Genomic DNA, 19,065 nt, shown 5'->3' with positions numbered 1-19,065 from the left:
CTTGACGAGAAATTCTCATTCGAATACAGGATGTGTATTCGAATTTACATATTCGAACATGAACTAAATGACGACATATAAGTAATATTATTTCCGTAAAATGGCAAGATCGTATTATTAACTTAAACGTAATTTCGATCTTTTCTATAACTTAAGACTCGCGGCTTGTTTTAGTAACTCAACGATAATGAAGTATTCAAATCGGCCCAGTAGTTGTTATTTGTTACTATAATATAAATAACAAAATCTTTCCTGTTTATAATATTAACTTATTATTTTAAAAAAGAAACAAATACATACACGAATTACTTACATGTTTCGAGTGCTTACAGTCTTGGATATCGAGAATCAAGACAATGAGTAATCTCATTTGTTTTAGGCTTTATTATATGTATATACTATCGGGTATTTTGAAGCAAGAAATATTTGTTTCAAATTAAGACCATGAAGAAAATTAAACAAACATACATACAAAATACCTTTATTTCTGTATAAAATTTACACGAACCACGAAATCAATTCTTATGATGTTTACAAGCGCTCTACAGTCAACAAGTGATAACATTGGAAATAAATTATTCTAAATATTTGGCGTGAGTGCAGTCTACTAAGATTCATAATTTTCACCGTATGACATGAAAAAAAACAAATTCAGTCTAGTTATTTTTACTTATAACAGAAGCACGAACAATATGTAGATTGAAATGATCGAAAAAGAAATCGCACTATACATTATTTATATGAAAACGTCAAGAAGCGCTTCATGGGGCTTGAGACAAAACAACTTTTTGACAATCATAACCCACTAAGGCCAAGAGAATTTGTATGAGAATAGCTCACGCTTTGGTCACGTGACATGTCGTCACGTTCGTTTATTCGAAATGTCATTCCCATAAAAATCTGTTTGGCGTGAGTGGGTCATTATTTTCGTAAAATGATTGTGACTCAAGCCCCTGGGGTAATCGGGACTAAAGCGATAAAACACGTATCGTTCGAATACTCGATGACGAGTCGATACTTTCCATATTTTTATTGTATTTACCTATTATATACTTTACGAAACTATTACAGAGTTCGTGCTAAGGTCAATTTAGCGACTTTAGCTCACGTTATGGGAATGACAATAGCTCACGTTTTATCACGTGACCATTTTCATACAAATTCGTTTATGCGGGTCACGCCTGTCGAAAAGAGATTTTGTCTCAAGCCCCTAGTATAGCTATATAAGTTATGACAGATGCCAAATGTTATTTTGTTTAACGCGCGCAAAATTTTTTAATTGACAGCCGGAGGCGAGTGGTTTAGTTAAAACTGTGTAATTAGATTAATTTATGAAAAAGGCCCAAATTTTAGGACAATACATTTTTACCAGGTCACTTCTTTGGGTAATTTAAAAATATTAATGGTAGAAAAATAATTTTACGGTTAACAAAAATTCATACAAGCGAATGTATCTGACAGACGATAGACTCCATTATTAGTTTGAATATTACAAAACACACATACGAAACACACAATTCACCTAAAATTAAATATATTTTCTCGCTCGCACAGCGTATACGCTCGTGTACGGTCTGTCGTTTTGATCCACAGATTGTGATGAACCACTTGTCGTTGTTAGTTGACTTGAATCCGATGGACTAAAATAATACAAATATATAAATATGATATACTAATGTTACAAAATGTAGGCATAGATCAGCCTTCTATGCGTACAGATACAGAATTTATTCACCAGAAATCGAATCCAGAACAGTCAAGTTAAGAGAAATATTTTTACAATATATTTTAAGTATTGATTGGCGTAATTTGATAAAATTAAGCATATTTAACACTTGTAAAATTAAAGTCCCGTAAAACCTGCATCGGTTACATTGCTTTCAGGCAAATATTTATTTAAAAAAACTCGAATATTATTTCGCCATGAATCGAACTCAGGAACTCCAAGTTATAATTGCAAGCCATATCTAAAAGTACGCGTTTGAGAAATATTCAGCATATTTATTACCCACCTCGGTGTCAAATTCTCTACATCGACATCTTGGAAACAAATCCACTGCGGTGCTATCGTATCACCCTTGACCATGTCTAGACTTCCGTTAAAAAGTAACAAATCATCTATCAGTACCTACAAAAGACATCGCACTGAGAACTTTTTATTAGCCTTATTTATTTAACTCTAATTACAGCTTATACTATATTTATAAGATTATACATTGAAAAATGTTGATATATCTAATATTAAAAATTTTCGTGTCACAATGTTCGTTCCCATACTCCTCCGAAACGGCTCGACCGATTCTTATGAAATTTTTAAGGCATATTCAGTAAGTCTAAAACCGAACAGTCTCTGGGGTAGCATAGCAAAATATATATCCATGTTGGTATGTACTAAAAAGGTATGTTAGGCATTAAGGAGAAATGAAGTTCGCGGGGGCAGCTAGTACTCATAAATCCTGGAGACAATTCGTCTTGTATAATAAGAAAGCCTGAGTGGGAAAATGTGCGTTATATACCTAAATGCCTTGCCTCGTACAGATTATTTAAAATCTGCATTTCTAAATTCATAACTAATATTTTTATATTTGCAACAAATTCTTTATATATATACCCGCGACCATGAATGATGGGTTATTTTAATGAAAAATACTTATACTTGATCGCCTTTCATTATTCATAGTTTAAGTCAAGGTGGTCTGTTTTAACTATTACATTTTAAGCACAAATTTCCATGATTTAATTAAATTTTAAATTTTATATACAAATTATAGTAAAATATTCTAAATTAACACGTTTATGCAGGACTCTCGGGGCACCTTGATTTGAACACCTTCAAGTGATTTTTGCTGCCGGAAATGCGTCTAAGTATTTTAAAAATTATAAATAAAGAAAATAGATTATTTTTATTCATCGATTTTTCATGCTAAAAAACAATCGATTAATTTACCGAGAATGTCACATCTCTTATAACCAATAGAAAAGTAGAAAATTGCGGATTGTTTAAAAATATCAATACATTACACAAAACTTTAAATTTTTTTTAAAATACTTAGTTTCCGGCAGTAAAAATTACTTGGAGGTGTTTCAATGAAGGTCCCCCGAGACTCCTGCATAATCAGTATCAACAGATTCGGGCGACCGATTTTAAGATCATTACCCGTTTATGTCCGATGAAAAAAGTATTTTCTTTAAATTTCCATTTTGTCGCATTGGAGATAAACTAGTAATTTTTTTTTATTAATTAACGAAAATATCATGTTGAATCCGAAGTATATTTTTAAATTTCTCAATAATGTATCACATGGCCCAATTTTGATAGTGTTTTTTTAATATTAATAACTAATTCTTACCCCGAATTCCTTAACACCTCGAGTTGGCGTTTTACCATAATTCCAAATTTTCATACCGTAAACAGATACGGGAGCATCGAAAACGAAGAAAACTCTGGAAATACAACGAAACTTTTGTGTATAAACATCATTATCGAATATAGTCTGTGAATAATGTAATAATTTCGTTAATAATTCGAAATACGACAAGGCGGTATGGGCGAAAGACTCCAGCCGGCCCTTTGGGCGAAATTATAATGTTCATTAGAAGACATAAATGAAACTAATATAATATAATTAAAAGAAAAATTCTACGAAAGACGAGGCGGTGTGGTCGAAAGACCGCCTGCGCCAAAAAAAAAAAGTTCATTAGAAAATATTTGTATAGTCCTTTTCATGAAAGAAGTCCCCCAGACGCGGCGCTGCAATCGCATGACGTAATGTTGCCATTTATGAGTAAAAAATTTACCTATTTTATTTACATTTAGCAGTTGTAATTTATCAAATAATACTATTTTCTGCATACTTCGATGAAACAATGTTTATATTATGTAAAAATTATATTTTTATTTACTTATATTAGCGGTGTTCTACCTACTTACAGGGAAAAGATGAGAAAATAGGGTAAAGAAAAGCAATACAATTTTTTATTCAGAGTTTTAATGCATAATTGTTGGGTTACAATTTTTTCCGAAATACACGCCGCTGTTATACCTTCGTTTGTAATTCTTGTTACAGTTTTCTTTGACACAACTGCAATTAAATTATGAACAGTTAAAAATAATAGTAACTTTAAGTTTATGATGAAATTATATAGTTTCATCACGTTATTTGTTCAAATTTGTCGCAAAAACGAATTTATATCATAAAAGTCCCATCAATACAGCAAAAAATTATTAAATGGCAACTCTAAAAAGTACCTGTTATGGCGGCAACTCTCTTCCGAACATTGTTTAGTGGTTAAAACACCTTGATTCTTATGTTCTGCTTCACAGAACTCTTTCACCTTTAATATAATTTCTCGAGCCGAACTTTTTACAACTTTTGGCATTGTAATCAATCTTCAAAATGCACTAAGCTAGTTAAAAATTCACAAAAATCTACCACAACAATCGAACTTGATAACATCGACGAATGACAACATTGCCGACCTGTCAAATTTAGTTCCAAAAATCACCGCGGGACTTCTTTCATGAAAAGCACTATACACGCAAAGACCAAGTAGTAGTAGTTTCACGTTATCAAACTTCCTTCATATTTGATATTTTTTTATTTAATTCACTAACATATTATCTATTGTATCTGTTGTTTGTACGAAAATCAGTGCAGCGAGTGAAGCCAAATTAACACTGCGCACTTTAATATAATATTTTAGTGTATATTGTTATATTTTATGATTAAATTTTTCAATAAATTGATATAATTTCGAAGTTATATATAAGTGTTGTTGGATGTGTCTTAGCACTTCACCAGCTCTGTTCTACCGATTTATCGTTAGAGTATCTCTTTTAAAGACAGCGTAAACACAATTTAACAGAAAGAGACGAAAGAGTTAAAAGAGTGCAAATATACTGATTGAGATCCAAATCAGTTATTATCTAAGTTCCCTTGCGTATAGCTCCTATAATTTTATTTATGAATATTTTCAATAAACTATACACAAATTACCTGTTAAGAGTTTCTGGAAGAATAGGAGCAAGCCAAGAGTGCTGTCCATCGGCTGCATTAGTGTTGTGACCATCGATAAGTTTACTCGGCGTGCGCACATCCCTAGCGACACTGTCGAGAACATTAACACTTGCCGGCTGAGCGCAAACATCTAAAAATAATATTAGATGTTATTCTTTGGGCAATATTTGAAGCTATTTAAAGGTTAAATTGTATTTATTAAGTATTAGGTGTTTCTAACCGACTTCGAAAAAGGAGGCGATCAGTTTAACCCGTATGTATGTAGCAATGTTGGAGTATGATGATCTGTTTAGGCTTCCAAGGACGTGGCTAAATGTGGTAAGTGTATGTTTGTCTTCAAATTTCTCTCAAATGTATGACCTTCAGTTAGACAATAAACTGATATGACTTGACTTGACGATAGGTAAAATTTCATCAATATCAGGTTAAGTAGTTTTTGATATATAGATAAGTGGACATTACTAGAAGGGATATGTACCAAGGTAAATATTTATTGACAGTTGTAATTTTTTAGATTAGCTACTTTTATTGACTTATAAAGTTTTAGGTTGTACGGGGTAAACTCTGGATTTACTGAGCCAACTTTGAAAATTCTTTCACCAATAGTAAGCCATTTGTAAGTGTCATAGGCTATATTAACACGAAAATTAACCTTCGTGGTAGTCGGATTTGAAATGTCGGAGAAAAAAAATCGAATGCTTGAGTTTTAGAGAAAAGTTGTGCAGCTTGATAATGCCTACAAAAAAGTCAGCGACAACATATTATATCTATCTATTATATTCTACATAAATAATTTAAAATACTCACTACTTTCAGTAACTTCAATTAAATTTCCTTGCGGATCATAAAGTTCTACCCCAGTTAGGCCAACATAGTACGGGTCACCCCAAGTTGAAAATATATTCAATTGCAAAACAAAACCTGTCGGAGCTCCCGAGTTCAAATTACTTTCAAACGCATGGTCCAAGTTGTCAGCGTAATTTATTCTTAAAATAAATCAAAAGTTAATATTACCAAATTGAGGGTAGACAAGTAACAAAAATAATCCTGTGGCACAAAAACTCTATATGGGTCTGTCGATTACATCCATTTTGTATAGATAAGTCAGACATGCCTGGGACATGTCAAAGATTTTAAGACACGAGAAATAAATAAAAAAAATAGAGCAGTGTTGGTCTAGTGGCCTGCGTTGGTCAACTCTGTGGTCATTCGATCACGGCAGGGAAACGATGTATTTTTTTTTCAATGTGCGCAATATTTCTCCATAGATGCGGTGAATGAAAACATGCTTTAGAGCTGAACATCGACGGCGTGTGTCAGGCACAGAAGGCATATACAAAATAAATGATCAAAGAAGTGGATGCATTTACAGACAAGATCCATATAGATTGATCACGAAACATAATGAAATCTGAGACCCAGAGCTATAAGGTAGCGCCACTGGTTTCTTCACCGGGAATTTTATTCGAATATATCTTCTTCAAGTTTTCGTTTTCCATACAAAAATCTAAAATTATTTGAAATAAAATCATCCTCATCATCACCTGTCATCCATTGCAGAGAGATCTATATGCTGCAAATAATCGTAAAATGTATCACCAGGCGCACGTCGTAATAGAATCGGACGTCGATTTAGTAAAACGCCATCTATTGATACGCCCAAGTCTTTCGCACCGATATACGATAATTCCATGTTAGCGTTGTAGTTCCATATACGAATTCCTAAAAATATTAAAAACTTCTTAAACTGTTGCTCCTTCTAGGGCCCGGTTGTTTTGGATAAAATCAAAAATACAATGCGTACCTAATTGCTACGAGTAGTTGATATTTCTATAGGGCGATTATTCTTTTTTATAGTACAACAAATTTGATACGTAAGTAGAAGATATTGTAGTCTATTTGACAGTATGAAAAATAAAGTGTTATTCAGAGTCTGTATTTAAAAACTCAAGTACTCAATCACACATTGTATATGTCCCACTAATGGCCATAGGCCTCCTCTCTTAGGCGTGAGTGAATGGTCTGTATTCCCCACGTTAGCCCAATGCGCATTGGAGACTTCACATTCATCCATAGAACATAATATCCCTTGGGCAGGGGCCCTCTGGAGCCCGTGGCAATTTTGCCAGCCCTGCCACCCTATTGTTACGCCACTGTGTTTGATCAAATAGCTGAATATAATTTATGCCGCTAGTTGAACGGCGCTGTTTAGTAAAGAGACTAGGCTGTTGATTGAACGGCTAATTAAGCTAGTTGGCTGCGACATACATATTCCTTTAGTAAAACATATTTAGGGGGCCTCATAGCCTAGCGGTCTAATTAACTGGCAGCTAGGTGAGGGGTACCGGGTTCGATTCCCGGTTCGAGGGCAAGTTTTAATTTAATTTAAATTTGTTTTCGGACTTTGGGAGGGTAGTGCGGTACCGGGCGAGTGCCTAAACCGTACATGGAGGACATCATCGAATTTCTAAGACAAAAAGCACGAATTATAAAAATCTCATACTTGACGCTGGCTAATGCACAAATCGAGCCAGAGCCATTAAAAAAAAACATATTTATTTCTTTGATTATATTATAGTTTGATGAATCATGAAATAAAGTCAAAAATACTTACCAGTTACCTTAGTGTGATCCGGCAACTCCATGACAATATGACAAAATTTTGACTCAGGCGTAAAGTTAGTGCACCACATATCTTCAAACTCTGTTGTTATATTTCTTCCATTAAATAGATTTTTACAATCAATAACTCCATATTCAAGCTTTTTATCGTCCTCTGCATATGTTGTATAGGCATAACTCCGAATTATGTTAATTGGTGTATTATTATGGAGAATATCGATTCCTTAAAAAAAATACCTTTTGGTCTGATACCAGTTTTATACCGAGGTATCCAACACGGCTGTGGGTGCCTATGTGTTGCACCACGATGTATTTAAAAAAAAACCATGGCTATTAAACTATTTAATCACCTTCCTAGAAGTTATAGATCACTGCCGTGTGCATGTTGCGTGCGTGTGTGTGCATGTTGCGTGCATGTATGTGTGCATGTTGCGTGCGTGTGTGTGCATGTTGCGTGCGTGTGTGTGCATGTTGCGTGCGTGTGTGTGCATGTTGCGTGCGTGCGTGTGTGTGCTTGTTGCGTGCGTGTGTGTGTGCATGTGTGCCTATGTTTGTTTATTTAAGTGTTTGGCCGTGTGTGTTCGTGACAGTATATTCGATTCTATAGAATTGGCTAGCATATTTTTCATGTATACGAGTTTATATAGGGAGATTTTATTATAAAGTAAGGTTTTCTAATATCAAAAATACAATTATATATTTCAGTTGAAATAATTATATCGTTTAAAGCTTGCAAAAACTATTTTCTATTAATAAACATTTTGATAAGTCATCCATAAAGTGTATACCTGTTAATCCGATCAAATTTTTTTGACCCCAATTCGACATTAAAGTCAACTTTATCTCCTTTGCCAAATATTCATTTTCTTCGGAAACTTTTGGTTCTTCTAATAAAACCTTTGGTGAATTATTTTTACTATCATTAGCTGTAGTTGGACGATCAGCTGTGTTTAATTCAACCAACGGATCATTGTCCTTTAGTAATGCTTGAAAATTCTTATCATTTTCAAAAATCGCTTCCAATATCGCCACGTCTTTCGTGAAAAGAATCGTCTACAAATTTAATTAAAAGATCCCTTAATAGCTAACAAGAGGAAAACACCATCTAGTGGCAGGAATTATAAACAAAATTTAAAGTTTTATCCTCTACCCTCATTATTAACGCCAATTTTGAAAATCTAATATATAAAATTATCGTATCGCGGTGTTTGTGGTTAAACTCCTCCGAAACGGCTCGACCGATTCTCATGAAATTGTGTGTGCATATAGATATACCCAATATCTGAGAATCGGACAACATCTATTTTTCATCCCCCTAAATGTTAAGGGGTGGACTACCCTAATTTTTATTTTTATTTTAGATAAAAAATGTATTCTTTATTTTTTTATGATACAGCATTAAAAAATACATACAACCCCTAATTTTCACTCCTCTACGATCAACCCCTATTTTTTATTACAAATGATAAACATGGCAAAACGACGTTTTCCGGATCAGCTAGTAACTTATAAAGATTGAAATATCTATTATTATCTATATAATTATATGTATTAACAATATTTATGATAAAAAGGTAAAATAAATATATTTCCGAAATTATCATTTTAGGTAAAACAGATTAAAAGTGCAGGGTCATTTATAAGTGTATATTTACGTCTCCTAATGTGGGTAGATTTCCTTTGAGTTCACCACTTGCTCTTGCTATCTCTCCTTGGAATATAACTTGATCGTCCAACTTTATTTGAACCAAACGAACACCGCGAGCTGAATATATTCGCGATTTATTGTAATTCTACAAAAGCACATTAGAATTTTCAATTTCATTTTTCTACCCATTAGCATGAACTTCTCAATAGTTGATAGTGCTGTCAAAAGTGTTAGTTTCTCACAGATCAAACACAGATTTATATTTGCATACTTTAATTTTTAAATATTATTATTATATTATATTTGAGTGATGTATGTTTGTCTTTAAGTTTAATTGGTCCAGTTAGTTAAATGCACATACAAACATACCTAATCATGTTACATACCCAAATTCTAAGTAAAGCCAATTTCGTGGTTTTAGCTAATAAAACGGTCAACGCAATGGGCAATCCTTGAGGCGCAGGCGCACTCCACGTGTGTTTATCATCTCGGGTTCGTACAACACCATCTATTATATTATCTATGTGACCAAACTTTGAGTGGTCACCGGTGTCTGAATCAGTCCAAATCTAAATAATAAGAACAGCTAAATTATTTATATTTTCATATGGTTTTCAACGAAAGAAATGTGTAAAGGGGCTTTTACTTAGAAGGGGGAAATGCTCTTACTATAAATGTCGGAGCAGTGACGTAACTGTCAGCTGCCAATGACATATGTCACTGTAACGTCAATGTCAAATCAGTTCAAAATGTAATGATAGTAGTTTCGTAGTGTGATAACTTGGTGACAGTAACGTCATTGCTCCGACATTATCTATTAGATATTCATCCTCTTTCATTAAATTTTGGGTCCAAATACGATAAGTTTTTTTAATATTTATAAAATCGAAATTAAAGTTACAGTAATTAAAGTTAGTATTTTGATCAACTGCGTCTTATTTATTTAAAAAAATAACTACTAACTGTTGGTTTTGTGAATTAACTTTCTTGCTAGCTAAAGAGCAGGGATTCGATAAATCACCCAAATATGTATATAGGTTCTGTTACCAAATTCACGATAAGAAGTAGAAATGCTAATAAAAAACTGTGGCAACTTTTTAGGCCTCAGATAATTGTGTCTATTTTATTATATTTTTTCTAACAGGCAAGTAGATGATCAGCCTTTCGGTCTATCAGTCTCACACGCCGTCGACTTTCTGGGTCTAATGCATGGTTTCCTTACGATGTTTTCTGAAGCCATTAGTTTTATAAACCCAATCAACTTACCTTATCGATTATCACCGGTTCACCTTTACAATCGAACAATTCAATACCATTTAATCCAACCAAATATTTGTCACCCCAATTGGAATATATTTTTATCTCCAACAATCGTCCCTCCGGTGTCTCCGGTATCACAAATTCACTTTTCCTATCATCCTCTAAACTGGCTTTCGTATAATTTGATTTTGTATTTGTGACCTTTGTATCTTTCGTAAATTTATTAAGGTTTTTTGATGCGTTTTGAAGTCCTAGAAGTTTTAACTATGGTTTAAAATATGACTGGGTTAAATACTACGGTTAATTAGTATTTTATGAAAATAAATAAGAATGTTAATAATGTAACACGACGATTCAAGTGCTTGACAGTATAGTCCAGTCAGTCAAGACAATTAATTCATAATAATTCCAAAAGTTTTCAAATTTTGATGTAAGGTCGGGAGTGGTATTAAAACAAACTATAAAATTTTGCAACCTGCTCTGCGGTCCGGAACATTGTTAAAAATGCAATAAATGATAATTTGCTCAGTTCTTGAGACCAAAATTCCAAAAGTTCTGCAAAGTTGGAGTGGTGTTAAATATATTATTTTACATCACGTGTCAAATTTGCAACCAATTTAAGTGTACGGAACATTTTTTGTTATTAAAAATTAATGTTTTTCTTTATTAAACGTTCCAAAAGTTCTGCAAATTTGACAGATATATCGAAAATAAAATAAATAACAAATATGTTCCGTACACTTAGGTTGGTTGCAAATTTTATACGTGATATGAAATATTATATCGAAAACTTCCCCAAGTTTGCAGAACTTTTGGAATTTTTTTCACGACCATACAGCAAAAATTAATTTAATTGCAATTTTAACAATGTTCCGGACTGCGGACATGGTTGCAAAATGAGATTTATTGTCGTCCCAATGTACCATTCACTTGACCGAAGTTTGAAAACTTTTGGAATTATTATCAAATTTTCGATTTCGAATGTCTATAATGACTGGTCTAGTAGTCGTTCTACGAGAACCAACTATACCAGTGGTGGGCAAAATTTTGTAATGGCGGGCCACAAAGTTTAGGAAATTCTAGAGGGCCAGAATCATAGAAAAAATGCATTGTGTGTTAAAGCTTTTTTTAATCACAATATTATTAAAACATTACATTAGAATCTACTTTTTCTTCTGAACCGTCAAAACGTAATTAGCACGCGCAATATACTATCCATGTCGACGGACCCTCGGCGGGCTGGATTAAATACTTTCGGGCCTGAGCTGGCCCTCGGGCCGTATTTGCCCATCACTGAACTAGACAGTGTGGTAATAAATTCGTGTTAAAAGATAGTGACGCAAAAGTAAAAACAATGCTAAAGAATGTAAAAGGCTTTTTCCAGTAGTAAGTCGATTCATAGTAGCAGTGGTTGTGATATTAAGAAAAATCAGAAACTAGAATATTCACACAACAACGAAGGCAAAGGTGAAGAGTGTATGGCAGCTTACGTACCCAGACTTTTACTCAATTCATAGCCAAATACACATACCTTATTAATAAAAAAAATCAACAAAATTATGGGTTACTTTAAAACAATTAAATTAATGTTTCATTTATAAAATAGACTAGCCGTTTCCCGCCCGCTTTGCTGGGCGAATTAAAATAGGAAATAAATAAAATTTTATGTGTCATTATTATTATTTTCATATTTTTATTATTCTTCTTTTTAACTTCCCGCTAAGAAAATTGAAAATTTTCAAAAATAGAGTTTTTAACAGATGTTGACGTTTTGAGGTTCTAGGAAGCCTCTCCGAATGTTTCCGCGGTGAAGTCCGTATGTATAAATTTTCATAAAAGTAAAACAGCAATAAAAAATGAAAGAACGTTGGAATTTAAAAAATAAATAGCCATAAACCATCTAGGAATGAATCGAATGGCAGTAGCATCATGTCGATACGATCAGTGGTTTAGGCGTGAAGGAGCCTCAAAAGAAGACCATTTTTCTTATATATATATATATATAGAGAGGTAATACTACTCAAGTTTCACTTACGCGGTCCAACAATGACGTCATTGAAGTCGTTGTCCAAACTCATTCTCTTGTGGCGTGGTGTAACGTAGTGCGGTAAAAGGTCTGTTAGGAAATCGGTGTTTATTTCATCTTTTACGTCTCCCCATTCTGTTTTACTTGTGGAATTTTTTCTTCTTCCATTTTGTTTATGTCCTAGAAAAAGATATCCTTTGATTAGCTTGAGATATGACTATGATAAAAAATATTACCTGGAATAATTAAAGTAAAGGTTTGTCTAACGCACTTGGGCCTTCTAAGTAAATTGCAACTGCGTCATGTCTTTCTTTAACTAGCTAGTCACCTTGTTTGTGATAGCGTGGAGATTCTTTATGATTAACCAAAAAAGTAAAAAAAACTTTACTATACCATTGTTTTGGTTGTATCGTAGCGTTCCCGCCGAATGTGCTATAGGTTTCGATTCAGACTTCAATAGCAAATCTAGATCTAATGACGTTCTTCGGGTCCTACATTAAGCGAAGGAATTATCTATACACACATTAACAAATTTAAACAAAACTTAATGTGCAATGCATGATACATATACTTTTATTCAACTATCTCAAACAGCGGAGTGAAAGTAATAGTTACTGCATAGAACATAATATAACTTTACTTGCGAAATTTTTTCCAAGATTCGCTTATTATTATTCTAAACTACCTATCTATCTAGTGTAGTTATGAAACCTTTCATACATAATGCGATATTTATTAGGAATGTTTAGAATATACAATTTATTTTTGTAGATAAAATTAATCTTAAATTTATATCTTATTAACTAGCATTACCTTTGATTATCTGTCCCGTAATCATATTTGAGATTATATGGGTCATAAATGGGTTCATTTAATGAATCATTTATATGCGTCTCTTTCACATCTCTGAAGACGATTTAAAAATGTTATTACAGTATAATTAAACAGCTTGACCATATACTTAATATTCAAAACTTACTTAGTTAATTCATCAAGCCAAAATGGTAAATCTGTGTCCTTGTAGGAATATTCATACTTTTGAGCCATTTTTGTATCCAGATTTTTTAAATACAGAAGTTTTACATAATTCCATAAACAAAAACAAAAAATTAATTGCTTTTTTTAGTAAAATTTCATTAAAATGTTTATATAAATAGCCCTTACAAAAAAGAAATACGATTTTTATGTTTAATTTAAACTTATACCAAGAACACAAGCCACGTTTGAAACATAATTTTGGCGCTGTTTGTTTGACTTTCGTTGTTATAACGACATAATTACAGAGCAATGTGTTGTCTTCAAATATTTAATAAGCATTATTCCCAGATAACTAAAAAAACCTTTAACTTTAAGCTAAACGGTGCATCCGTTAAAAGGGTTTTCAATTTTTTATATTTAGATATATCTTATAAGCCCTAATAATATTAAATTTATTTCGGCATAACCATTTAACAAACATTTGTTCAACAGCTGATATCTAATTATCTATGATCTAACTTTAAAAAATATCGTTGACACTTGACATCACTGCAGTATGGAAAATAACAATTAATAAATATTATCTTTTAAGTATCTACTTAAAAGATAATATTTATTCTTTTCAATCTATATTTTTTTCAATCTATCTAGATTGAAAAAAAATAGAAAAAAATCAGCGATGCTACAACCTTTTTAGGTCTGGGTCTTAGATTTCTGTATCTGTTTCATGATCATTTCTCAATTTAATAGGCAAATTATTGGTGATCAGCCTCCTGTGCTCTCCACTGTGTTATCTGTGGCTATAGATGAGTGATAACAGCTAACAGCTGACAACTCCAGAAAAAGAAAAGATAACAGCTGACAGATGTCATGACTCATATGCGCCGAGTGCCGACTGACAAATGACAACAAAATGATCGAGTGACTACCAATAACCAAATCAGGGCTGCCAGATGTACGATTTAAATCGTACTTGTACGATTTTTTGTCATTTTTACTCATGTACGATCGCTAGACCAAGATCGTACAGACAATGTACGATTTTTCTGTACCTGGTAACATTTTGTAATGAAACGAATATATACTCCACCGGCAAGTATTATGTTCGAGGAATTTTCCAACAACCTAACGTATGCCTAGACCTTTTATGTCTAAAGACCCTTTTTTATATGAAGTTGTGTGCATTGTTACAAAACTTATTATTGTTCTCTTGTAAAGACTTGTATTGGAATTGTCAAACATCTGTTTTTCTCATCAGTCTCTAGCTCTAAGTGATTATGTTATCCTCTTTTGATCTGCATTTTGTCTTTAGTGTTTTTTGCGTTACTTCAATACGCTTAAGAAAGAATGGGTAGTGAAAATTAAGAAGAGTGACCTGCGCCAGGTACTCCAAAAAATAAATTAGCCAAAAGAGGAGAGCTTTCTACAACACAGGTCATAGAGGAACAAACACAGAGAAGTATCGTCCCGATCGGGAAAAATTTGATTTCCGGCCCGGTAAAAACCAATTTAAAGCCAGGTGGATTGTTTGTGACGTCGAAATGTTTTCAGAATATGGAGTTTTAAAGTTACACTCTTCAAGGCAAAGGCAGCCACTCATTTTAAATAAAAACTTTTCACTTTTATGTTGTACGATCTTTTCATTTCAAAATTTCCTTGATGTACGATTTTTTTGTAGTTGGTGTACGATCATGCGTTTTTTTCACCTGGCAGCCCTGAACCAAATGGCAAACTTTAAGAAATAGCAAACTCAAAGTAAAATAACCTCAACATTACGTTCCTCAGTAATTATTAATTTTATATGAATAGTTGAACTATATACACGATGTCTGATACCGATTTAAAGTCAATCGAAGCAAGAACTTTGGTAGCTGAAAAGGAAGCTCAGGCTATACAGGAAGAACTCGATAAACTTGTACGAGGGGATCTCAACTATACGTCTCACCCACAAATTGTTAAATTACTTTCTGATAACGAGAAACTGAAACATCGCTTGGCGATTCTCGAAAATGCAATTAAATCAGTAAGTGGAGTCGTGAAGGCTCCCAAAAATCGACCAACGTTAATTAGTAATATTAAATCAATTGAAGGCACCATATGTGTCGTTGATGAATTGAAGAAAATTTTTACCATTGCGATTGAGTCAGCTTATCCCGATTTAGAAGACCCGCCTGTTGTAATCACTCTTTCTGGCAATAATCCTAAGTTTGGAGACTACCAATGTAATTCTGCTATGCCAATTTCACAATTATTAAAAGCTAAAAATATCCAAACTAATCCTAGAGAGGTTGGAAATAATATATTGATAAAAACACCCTCATCACCGCTTATTCAAAAACTGGAAGTAGCTGGTGCAGGATTCTTAAATATATATTTAAATAAACTTTTTGTAGAACATGTTCTGAATAGCATTCTTAGATTTGGAGTGAAACCACCTCCTGTAAAGCAAAACAGGATTGTTGTAGATTTCTCTTCACCAAATATTGCTAAAGAAATGCATGTTGGTCACTTAAGATCAACTATTATTGGGGACAGTATATGTCGTGTTTTAGAATTCCTAAACCATGATGTCCTTCGTATAAATCACCTTGGTGACTGGGGCACACAGTTTGGTATGCTTATTGCGCACTTACAAGACAAGTTCCCTGATTATAAAACTCACTCACCACCTATATCTGATTTACAAGCATTTTATAAAGAATCAAAGAAAAGGTTTGATGAAGATGAAGATTTCAAAAAGAGGGCTTATGCTTGTGTAGTTGAATTACAATCGGGACACCCAGATTATACTGCAGCATGGAAACTTATATGTGAAGTATCTCGGCAAGAATTTCAAAAGGTTTATGATAGGTTAGATATAAAAATTATAGACCGTGGTGAGTCATTTTATCAAAGCAGGATGGATACTGTAGTAAAAGAATTGAAAGAGAAGGGTTTGCTGGAGGAAGATGAAGGCAGGTTAATTATGTGGGGCAGCACTGAACAAACTGGAATACCATTAACAATTGTAAAGTCTGATGGGGGATATACTTATGATACTTCTGATATGGCAACAATAAAGCAAAGAGTCGAAGAAGAAAAAGGTGAGCGGCTCATTTACGTAACTGATGTGGGTCAGTACACTCATTTTGCCACCATTGAAGCTTGTGCTAGACGGGCAGGTATCCTAAAAGATGGGCAGAAGATTGAACATGTTGGATTTGGAGTAGTATTGGGTGAAGACAAAAAGAAATTTAAAACTAGATCTGGTGATACAATAAAACTAATTGACCTAATGGATGAAGGTTTAAAGAGAGCTCTTGATAAACTGGTTGAGAAAGGCCGTGACAAGGTGCTTACTCCAGAAGAATTAAAGCAAGCACAAGAAGCCGTAGCATATGGTTGTATTAAATATGCAGACCTTTCACACAACAGAATAAATGATTATATCTTTTCTTTTGACAAAATGTTAGATGACAAAGGAAACACTGCTGTCTATTTATTGTATGCATTGACTAGGATTCAGTCAATATCAAGAACGGCTCAAGTTTCTTTTGATACTTTGATGACGGAATTTGAAAAATCTGGGATAAAATTAACTCATGACGCTGAATGGAAGCTGGGTAAAGTCCTCTTACGGTTCCCAGAAGTGATTCTTAAAGTAACGAACGATCTATATTTACATAGCTTATGTGAATATTTATATGAAATATCATCAACATTTACTGAATTTTATGATAAGTGCTACTGTGTTGAGAAAGACAAATCTGGCAATGTTATCAAAATTTTCTATGAAAGGCTAATGTTATGCGAAGTAACTGCCCGTATCATGACTAAATGTTTTGAAATATTAGGAATTAAAACTGTTTCTAAAATGTAGTAAAATCTTTTTCTATATACCATTTTATACATATTTCTACTAACTTATTAAGTGTGAATAAAATAACTTCAAATAAGTGTAAAAGTTTTAATTAGTTCCCAAAAACCTCTAAAAAACTATACCACTGTCCATATCAAGGTAACATGATTGTATGAAGTAACACTATTTTATAAAAATACAGAATTATCACTACTATAACATATTAAAATAACACTGGTTAAGCAAGGATTTTAAAACCACAAAAATATTTTTTTATACAATGTGAAAGTACTACATTCAATACAAATTTTCATACGGGAGACAACTTTGTACTAGGATTAAAAATACCTTTTTGATGATGTTAAAACAATAATCATTCACATTTTTACTCCATTTTATATCGCCTTCAATGCTTTGCAATGACTTAAATTACCCTGTCACCTATACAGCGTATTAAAAACTCATGAATTAACGTATAATAAACATCGAATGGGGTAAAAATTAACACCTAATAGCTTTAAATTCGGCAAATTTGACTAGAAATAATGGATGCGATCCATATCTGCAATAATGCACTTGTTACTGGCAGTGCGCAATATTTCTTTAAGCTGGAGATTATATCAAGTTTAAAAAAAAAATCGTAATAGTGAAACGTATTTAGAGATTCCATTGTCATTACAATCACGGTATGTCTCCATGACCAAGCATCTTTAGAAATGTATTCTTTTCAAAATATGGGACAGTGAAGAAATCACATACATATTCATCCGACCTACATCACCCTAGCGTCGGTCCAGATTACAAAGACAATTGTGTTAACGCAATACTTCAACATCCACAATAAACATTGACTACTACAAGTATGCAAATTGGAGAGCATAAAACAATACTTAAAAAAAATCAAAGATACATTTCTACATCCGTAATAATTGTCAAACAAGATTCGTATATATTGCAATACCCTTATTAAAGCTAAATAAATGTTACTAATGAGATTCATGGAAATATGGAGATACGCTTCTAGGAATCCTCCACTATGGAAGTCTTAAAACACATACAATGATTGAGCAATCGCTATTAAATTAGTTAAATCTAAGGAATAGAACAAGTTACCTTGTGAATGAGGATTCATATCATTTTGCATTAGCCTACTAACATCAAACCACAAGCTACCCTAAGACAGACACAGTCTAATCTAAGGAAATATCGAATTGTATAAAAGTATTACTTACAGAAAAACTAGGACTCGTATATAGATAAACATCTCTAAAAATTCTAATACATGTTAATTTAAATTCTCTAAAAAGGGTTTGGTCTCAAGATTCTGTAATACAACTACGATTTTACAACAATAAGATTTCTTCAACAATATGTTACAAAATATACAAGAACAATCACTTTTAGATATCTATTTGGCGATTAGGTCCATGTTTAAGTTTTTGATTAATTCAGCATATATTCCAAAAGGTATGTTACAACCGAGCCGAGTTTATCTTCTTCAAATAAAATATTATTGGTGATATTACACGTTCATTAAAAGCTTAGGCATATCTTAATATATATAAATTACGCGTCACGTTGTTTGTCCGCTATGGACTCCTAAACTACTTAAACGATTTCAATCAAATTTGCACACCGTGTGCATTTTGATCTTACTTAATAGATGGGATAGCTT

General features: G+C 33.0%; 2 protein-coding genes across 2 annotated transcripts; one reads left to right on the top strand and one right to left on the bottom strand.

Annotated features, from left to right (window-relative positions):
- Window positions 1-467: 467 nt before the first annotated feature.
- On the bottom strand, window positions 468-14,031 carry LOC125060991 (katanin-interacting protein-like). The gene is made up of 15 exons (XM_047666125.1): window positions 13,554-14,031; window positions 13,388-13,480; window positions 12,968-13,065; window positions 12,584-12,754; window positions 10,555-10,799; window positions 9,675-9,857; window positions 9,296-9,433; window positions 8,429-8,693; window positions 7,633-7,863; window positions 6,563-6,740; window positions 5,826-6,004; window positions 4,998-5,148; window positions 3,351-3,444; window positions 2,013-2,128; window positions 468-1,640 (listed from the first exon to the last, which is right to left on the bottom strand). The coding sequence occupies exons 1-15, from the start codon at window positions 13,619-13,621 to the stop codon at window positions 1,529-1,531; spliced, it is 2,322 nt and encodes a 773-aa protein (XP_047522081.1). The 5' UTR covers window positions 13,622-14,031; the 3' UTR covers window positions 468-1,528.
- Window positions 14,032-15,276: 1,245 nt separating this feature from the next.
- Window positions 15,277-17,486, top strand: LOC125060768 (arginine--tRNA ligase, cytoplasmic). Its single transcript, XM_047665821.1, has one exon. It carries the CDS (start codon window positions 15,378-15,380, stop codon window positions 17,409-17,411), a length of 2,034 nt encoding a protein of 677 aa, XP_047521777.1. The 5' UTR covers window positions 15,277-15,377; the 3' UTR covers window positions 17,412-17,486.
- The last annotated feature ends 1,579 nt before the right edge of the window (window positions 17,487-19,065 follow it).

The sequence above is a fragment of the Pieris napi genome, chromosome 22 (assembly GCF_905475465.1).
Source record: "Pieris napi chromosome 22, ilPieNapi1.2, whole genome shotgun sequence".
Classification (NCBI taxonomy): Eukaryota; Metazoa; Arthropoda; class Insecta; order Lepidoptera; family Pieridae; genus Pieris; species Pieris napi.
This window is presented reverse-complemented; position numbering and strand designations above follow the sequence as displayed.

Excerpts from the sequence above, each read along its gene's own strand:
- LOC125060991 (XM_047666125.1), bottom strand. The coding sequence starts at position 13,621 with ATGGCTCAAAAGTATGAATATTCCTACAAGGACACAGATTTACCATTT. Across the intron at positions 13,066-13,387 it reads TACGGGACAGATAATCAAAG|GACCCGAAGAACGTCATTAG; the intron begins GTAATGCTAGTT and ends CGCTTAATGTAG. Across the intron at positions 6,005-6,562 it reads CTCTCTGCAATGGATGACAG|AATAAATTACGCTGACAACT; the intron begins GTGATGATGAGG and ends ATTTATTTTAAG.
- LOC125060768 (XM_047665821.1), top strand. The coding sequence starts at position 15,378 with ATGTCTGATACCGATTTAAAGTCAATCGAAGCAAGAACTTTGGTAGCT.